This window comes from Olea europaea, chromosome 17 (assembly GCF_002742605.1).
Source record: "Olea europaea var. sylvestris chromosome 17, O_europaea_v1, whole genome shotgun sequence".
NCBI classification, from domain to species: domain Eukaryota; kingdom Viridiplantae; phylum Streptophyta; class Magnoliopsida; order Lamiales; family Oleaceae; genus Olea; species Olea europaea.
In genome coordinates, this window is record NC_036253.1 from 4,606,917 (window position 1) to 4,614,789 (window position 7,873).

Here is a 7,873-nt window from a genome sequence, read left to right on the forward strand (position 1 = left end):
TCTTGAACTGCTGTTCTTAGAGAGGTGCTCGACCCTGCCCCAAACCTCTTTGGCACCAGTCGACCTCGGCTTCAGGGGCCTCACCTTCACAGTGGATGTGGCCCTAAGTATAGAGGCCATGTCAGGGGTTGGGTATTCTCTCCTCTTGAACTTGTCTGCAGAACATGTCAATGCATCAGTATCAAAACAAAAAGCAAGAAATACACAAGTATAGGAGCTTCTTACCCTTGGAGGCCATCAATTCAAAATCAAGGAAATAGCGATTTTGGTCGATGAGGTGGTCGAAGTGGCGAAGTTTCAGAGGTCTCTTGTAAATGTCCTCTATCACTTCAAACTCCTCCTTGCTCAACTCAAACCTCGTACTGCTATCTATAAAGGAAGCTCAACAATTAGAAAAAGAAATTTGAATACAGAATGCAAACTACTTAGGTTGGGAGACTCACGAGCTTCGTAGTACTGGGTCGATACTGTGCAAGCCAGGGGACAATGTCCCCCTCCATCGCCTGCCACCTGCCCTTCACCCAGAACCACAACTCCTTCCACCCCTTAATAGAAGAAGGCATCCCCACCACAAATAGTGTATGAGCGCCCCGAGGAGTTAAGTAATGCCACCCCCTTGACTCCTTACCTATTACCCAAGCTGGAATAGGGCCATAAAGACGTGGAGAGGCATGTCCTCCCCAAGTGACACTTCCTTCCATAGGAAGTACGAGCCAACCAACTGGCTCCACCCATTTGGCAGAACCTGAGTCGACGACAACATAATGTTCTTCAGCAACGCCCTGAAGAAGGGGTGTAGAGGAAGATACATACCTGCCTTAAATAGGTACTCGCTCACCGTCACGCATCCAGGCCTTGGATAGCAGGCTCGCTCATGGGCCTCGGGTACTAACATCGCTACATAATGAGATACACGGTACCTCTCCCTAATCTCCCCCAGCCTCTTCCATGTCATATTCGAAGGGACTCTAGATGCCCCCACTCTTCTCTGTAGTCTACTGCCTCCTCGGTTATAGCATACTATTCAACCTCGGAGTCCCCCTTGGTAACTAGCCCCCTGACCGAATGACGCGACAGTGACCAACTCCATACCCGAGGTGGACTTCATTTCAGAAAGGGACTAAGAACGCAATATAAGGGATTTTCTGTGAAAATACCTATGGGAATAACTATGCCAACGAAATGGTGTCGAAAAACCAGGGAACAAACAACTTCAATGCCGAAAAACTTAAGCTTTGGAAGAAAAATCAGATTGCAAAGGTAGAAAATCCAGAAAAATGGGGGTCTCTCGCCTTTTATAAAAGGCCAGGACAAACCCCAACCGTCTGATCAAAGCCCATCCATTCTGGACCCTTCATTCCAAATCAAATTCGAGGCGTAGAATTCAAACGATTTTTCAAACGTATGCCTCAGATTTAAGCGTGTCTCCCATGCACCTCCCCCAACGCGTCTGCTTTTAAAAGCTCCAGTTGTTTTCATGATTACGACTTTAATTCGACGGTAGCAGACGCCTTGAAAGTTGTAACGGCTCAGCCACCTTTGCTCGAAAACATGCGCAAAATATCAAATCATTGGCACAACTGTCGAGGAACAATTATTGTCAATGTGCCTCAGATTTCAGCCATCAAGCCTCGCAGGTTCGGTTTCCACCAACCACCTCGGCTTCCTCTTCATCATTCAGCCATAAAGTCTCGTAGGTTCGATTTTTCAAACCACCTCGGCTTCCTCTTCATCATTCAGCCATCAAGCCTTGCAGATTCAGTTTTCACCAACCACTTCGGCTTCCTCTTCATCATTCAGCCATAAAGCTTCGCAGGTTCGATTTCCCAAACCACCTCGACTTCCTTTTCATCATTCAGGCATCAAGCATCGCAGGTTCAGTTTCCCAACCACCTCGGCTTCCTCTTCATCATTCAGTTATAAAGCCCTGCAGATTCGGTTTCCCAACCACCTCGGCTTCCTCTTCATCATTCAGCCATAAAGCCCGATGGGTTCGATTTCCCAACCACCTCGACTTCCTCTTCATCATTCAGCCAAAAAGCCTCGCAGGTTCGGTTTCCACCAATTACCTCGGCTTCCTCTTCATCATTCAGCCATCAAACCTCGCAAGTTCGGCTTTCAACCACTTCCGTTTCCCTCCCTTTCCTGCTAGGATTGGAAATCCTGTATTTTACATATCCATACGATTGAGTCCTCCTCAGCAGAACACCATAGCACATTTCTAACTCCAACCATGATATGAATATCTATACTTGGACTTGGGGGACTATTATTTGGGGTTCAAAAATTTCTTTCGATTTAACCAATTGACTTTACTTCACCGAAGTCCTCGCATTACATAAATGACTATACTCAGACTTGGGGGAGTATTGTTACGTGTTTGCACACTTGGAAAACCTACCGGGGCCCATAGCCAACTCATGCCAAACCACGTGGCACTGGAGCCGAGATGATTTGCATAGATGAGGCCCTCCAACTGAGGTCGACAGATGCCTATGCTATTATATGTCGAGGCCCATATACCGAGGCCATGTGAAAGTAGCCGAAGCCCTGAAGCCGAAGCAGAAGCCTCCAAACCATAAAGGAGCATCTTCCATGATCACTTCTCCCAAGAAATCTTCTGCATAAAGATCTTACTTGAATGATTGATAGGATGTTTGTCATAAGTATAAATGTTAAGTCTTATCACTGGTATGGAGGTTCTGCATAGGTAATAAATGCTCAGCAAGCTAGCTAGTTAAAGATGATGCCTAGTATTAGACGTTTAAGCTAAAGAGATGAGGTCACGTGCCACCTCATCCAAGGGCTACCATTTCACATGTACCACTATAAATACTCTCACATGTACCCCATAGAAAGGCTAATGTAAGAATCAATACAAGAAACCACACTTTACTCTTTCTTTCTTATTATCTTGCAACACAATACGAATTTACGCATATTTACATACACATTCACAAATATCGATTGGTAATTATTGTACAATCGGTCCACAAACAATCCCGTCGAATTTCGAATGCTCTCATCCGGCGCCGTTGAGCTACTCCCACGCCCTTGATCTTTCCGTTTTAGACTGTTTACGTGTCTTATCGTGTTGGACTTTCGCTCACGTGTGCGTGAGCGGGTCCGACATCTATTGACAACATTTTTTGAGGTCAACAGAAGTAACAAGACTTTTCGATATTTTATAACCTTACTAAAATTATTTTTTACAAATTCAATGTAAGATTTTAAAAAATATAACATATTATGTAAATCCCACTCACAACATAAATCATCCCTTAAAGAACAAAAAAATAGATAATTATAAAATGATGCTAAGATGTTAGATAAGACATATAAAGTGTGGGTTTTTTTTTTCTTTTTCTTTTCTTTTTTTTAATTTCCAATAAAAAAATATTTTATCCATTCAACTATGTGAATCTTTCAGCAAAAACTATAAACACTATGTAAAGTGTAATTTTGTAAATTTCCAATAAAAGAGATAAACAAAAGAAATAATGAAGTGCAAGTTAATTTTACCGACGCCTTGTGTAATTTAGAGCATGTTCGGAAGGGATTAAAATCTGATTTCAATCTAAATCAAAGTCAAACAATCAATATTAACCGTATCTTTCATGAGTTTCACAACTTTTCAACAGCACATTTTAAAAATTTCTATCACAATCTACTAAAAAAATCTAATTTTAATTCCTACCAAATACAATCTTATCATTTTGTCACCTTCACTATTGAACTTCAATTTATTCTTCAAATTAATTTTCAACCACATATATCATGGGATTCACAAAATTTATTAATTTTGCAATCACATATTTCTCCAATTTTTACCAGAACATACTAAAAATCTAATTATTTTACCTGATAGGGGCTTAGTTTCATTACTGAATTTTATGAAAAGTACTCAATTGATGATCTACTATTCAATTGGATATCCAATGTATCAAGTTAATACACTCAAATGTGAGCATATTCGTGTCCTCAAAACACAAAGGATAGAGTCATAGAAGTTAATATTAAAGAGGTTCTAATTACAAATAATGTTTTTCATTGTAAAAGCAATTGAGTGGATCAAGATAATAACACATTCAACAAAAACAAGAACAAAATTTAGAATATAAATTTACTTTATAATAATTTATCGTTGAAGAGCATTCTTCTCATAGTTATTTCTAATCCAAGATGTTTCTTGGAGGGTGGGACGTTTTGTTAATGGTTGGACTCACCTCACGTGAGAGGTCTGTAAAGACCTTGTAACATGGAGCCGTACAAAGTGGAAAAATCCCCTGCTTGAAACTGGAGTTCTTGCTGGTTTGATACGTGAGCTTCAAGGGTTTTTATTTTTCAAATCCAAAATCACGCATACTCATACATCATCGAAACGTTTGTTCCAAAAGTGTTTAACAAATTAAAGTCGAGTGGTAAAAGGTGACACTAAGGTACAAAGTTGGGTGCCTATCGGTGAAATTAGGTACTGATTCGTGCCAAACCCCTCAGCCCTCGGCTGAACAAGCACTGTACTCATTTTTCCAATAGGCAATTGTCTGAAACTCAGAAAGAGAACCTGACAGTTCAAGGAATGGGAGTGGAACAAATCGACTGCAGAAACTGGGACGAAGAAGCTTATAGGGATTCCATTTTACAGGAAAGAGAAGCACTTTCCCAAACCATATTCCGCACCGTCTTCGCCCCGACCCGTAACCCGAACCCGAATTCAGACATCATCGTCACTTCCTCAAGCGATGGCTTCGTCTCATCTTACTCCATATCCTCTTGCCTTGTAAATTCCTTACCTTGTTTTTGTAATTTTGAATGTTAACTGGTATAAGATTGAATTCTAATTTATTATTATTGTTATCTTTCCCGTGGTAGGCACTGGGTTGTGGAAATGTGAGAGGTCAGAAGTAAGTTTGTCTGAGTTGTTAGAGTTTTTATTTATTATTATTATTTTAATATATATTCACTTGTTTATTATCTGTATATACTGTGTTTTTTGGCATATGAATTGTGATTGATGAGATGATTTTTGTGAAGTTGGTTAGTGGCTGAACCCCATTGTTTGATTCAAGGGCACAATGGACCTGCTTATGATGTTAAATTTTGCGGTAATGATGAGGATTCATTGTTATTAAGGTATTAATTTGTTTTCTCGATGGATTTCAAGTTTTATTGTGCGGCAATGGTGGATTCCAAAGACACCGACAACCTTTTCACTAAATTTATTCAAAGAATTTAGAGCATTATATTGCTGGCCAAAGTGTTTCTTGACATCGATCTGCATTATGTAGCTGTGGTGACGATGGTAAGATCCAAGGATGGAAATGGAAAGAAATTTTAGAATGCGAGTTGCCCATTCAAGGTAACGTGGTTCTTAGACTAGTGATGAACTCTTCTATTTTTTTGGCAATTTAATTGTTAATAATCAGTATGGGAAAGCTAATGACTCATATTGTACCTGCAACTGAAAGACGAATTGTTTTATATTGGTATAGGCTAGTGTAAATTTTTTGTTTCTTCAAGTTGCAACTGGTGTATAAAATCATCTGTCCCTTTTGAGTGTATTTTGATAGGAAAGAACGTTCACTCTTTATTTACAAAGAGTGGAAAGTTCTGCGTAGTTCTTAGTGTCTGTGTGTTTTTCTACATGGGAAGTTCTGAAACTCTAGTGGTGATTTTAGAACATGAATTATAAGCCAATAAAAGTTTAAGTTACATAAGAATAGTGGAATACATAGAAGTAATGTTTCAAAGCCTATTTTGTAAGCTACCTTGATGCAAATTTTATGAAGTTCCTCCACGTTTGAAGCATCTCTGGAGCTTTTTTTAGCTTTCATTTGGTCAAATGATGATATCTGATAGAATAGCTCGTAGTTATATCTTTCAGCCTCTTGTATCAAGTTACTCTACCGGTCTACTTTCTTTTCATTATTTCTGCTCTGTTTTAGAGTTTTATTTATGCAGTTGCATTTAAGGAAAATCTTTACTTGGAACTTGTATTCTTGCGTTAATTTGTTATGCATTCATATTTTTTTGCAGGAGTCAAGTTGAAGCCAGTACTTGATTTGGTCAATCCACAACATAAGTTAGTCCTGAAGTTTGAAACTGTAGCATGGCTCTGTAAACTTGAAAGCCTTCTTTTTATTTGCTCCAATCCAACTCTTTATGTTAGATGCACATAAATTGCATGTCTGATATTCATCACAATCTAATGGATTTATGAAAGCCTTATATGTCTTAGTATGAGTGTGTGAACATAGAATTAATTATTGTTTACTCTATAAGACACATACCCGTGCCAACTTATTTTAACTCAATGGTTTCTATAGTTTGACATAAATCGAACTTTATTTTAGTGTTATTACAAAGCTCTTATAATTTATTGGCTCAGATAAATTATATATGATTGGCTTTTTTGGTACATTAACATCCTATCTAGCGTTCTTATGTAACAAATGACAACACTGAAGGGAAAGCATGCACGGTGTTCCTTCATGACTTATTCATGCTAGGAACTCTATTTCTTTTTCCTCCTATTGTTCTGTATGCTCTGCTGTTCCTTAGCTTTAGGCCCAGTATTCCTCAATGACCTTTTATTTTGGTTCATTCTTCTTATGATTTGTTCTTGTCATGCAGAGGTCCTTGGGGTTCACTTTCTCCAATTCCAGAAAACAATGCAATTGCTGTTGATTCTCAGGTTTGTGATCTTTTACTACCATGTACCATCTATCAAGCTGTTTTTATGATGTATATATGTTATTGAAGATCTTATCAGAATATGAGTGACATTTGGAAGTTTATGCCCTTGTTTGAGCCATATTATTGGAATGAAAATGCATTTTTGAATACTATATTGATGGAAAATATGTGGTTAAAAAATAAAGAAACGTTTTGAATTTGCGTGTAATATTATTTTATTAAAAAATGTGTGGTTGAAATGATGTCAAATCACTGTTGAAGAATGTGTTTTTTTTCAAATAATGAGGCTCAAACAAGGCCTATATGTTGTGAGATTACAAGGTTTCTACAATTCTTAAAAACTTATTTATTGAAGATGTAAACGGACAATAGCTTAGTGTTCTTGTGTTCCCTATATATCCCATTGCTTAGAAAGTACACCTTCTTTGAACTCCATCTGTCAATCTTTTTGGATGCCCTAAGTAATTTTTATGTATTCCCTAACTTAACGGGCCCTAGTTAATTTAATAGTGTTGAGATCTGTAAATTGAGCATCAACAGAGTCAATCAAATTTTCTCATATATATATTTATAGCTGAATAGAACATTGGACCTGTACAGTAGAAATTGGCATGTTCATGAAAGAGTAATTGTGAGAGGATATCCATCAACAGAATAAATCAAAGAGTTTAGAAGAAATATTGTAGTACTGAGTCATGCTCATAACCCTTTGAATCCCTGTCAAGTGAACTGCATGCACAAAATTATACAGTTAAGAAGAAGTATTTTTGCCCAGTTGGGCCCTTTTAAGTATGTGGTTCTATGTTATGCTCATAATTTTGGATCCTTGCCTTGTGAGAGTGTTGGGAATAAGGCATGAGATTTTTGCACTTGCTAGTTGCCCGACAATTACTTGCTCAAGCTCTTAATATTAAGTATATAACCTGCTGTTTCTTTGTTCTTGCTTGAGTTTGATTTAGGAATGACTTCACTGTAATTAGTATACATTAGTTTATTATTCTTTATTGGTTTCAGGGTGGATCTATATATGCAGCTGCTGGTGATTCTTGTGCATATTGCTGGGATGTGGTATGTATTAGCTGAAGGTGACTAACTTTTACTAACATATTTTGCTGGAGTTTGTATGATCTTGCTTTTCCTTTCAACTGTAATAGGTTCACATTGTGATCCAATCCCC

The 7,873-nt window shown here is 38.1% G+C and overlaps 1 protein-coding gene across 1 annotated transcript in view; it reads left to right on the forward strand.

The window, feature by feature from the left end:
• The first annotated feature begins 4,328 nt into the window (after positions 1-4,328).
• The window catches only part of LOC111366113 (THO complex subunit 6), an 8,231-nt gene continuing 4,686 nt past the window's right edge, over positions 4,329-7,873 (forward strand). The window contains exons 1-7 of the mRNA XM_022986771.1: positions 4,329-4,780; positions 4,873-4,904; positions 5,035-5,133; positions 5,289-5,359; positions 6,037-6,082; positions 6,634-6,694; positions 7,711-7,764. Coding sequence (XP_022842539.1) covers positions 4,580-4,780; positions 4,873-4,904; positions 5,035-5,133; positions 5,289-5,359; positions 6,037-6,082; positions 6,634-6,694; positions 7,711-7,764 — 564 coding nt within the window. The 5' untranslated portion in view covers positions 4,329-4,579. The remainder of the gene's footprint in view (positions 4,781-4,872; positions 4,905-5,034; positions 5,134-5,288; positions 5,360-6,036; positions 6,083-6,633; positions 6,695-7,710; positions 7,765-7,873) is intronic.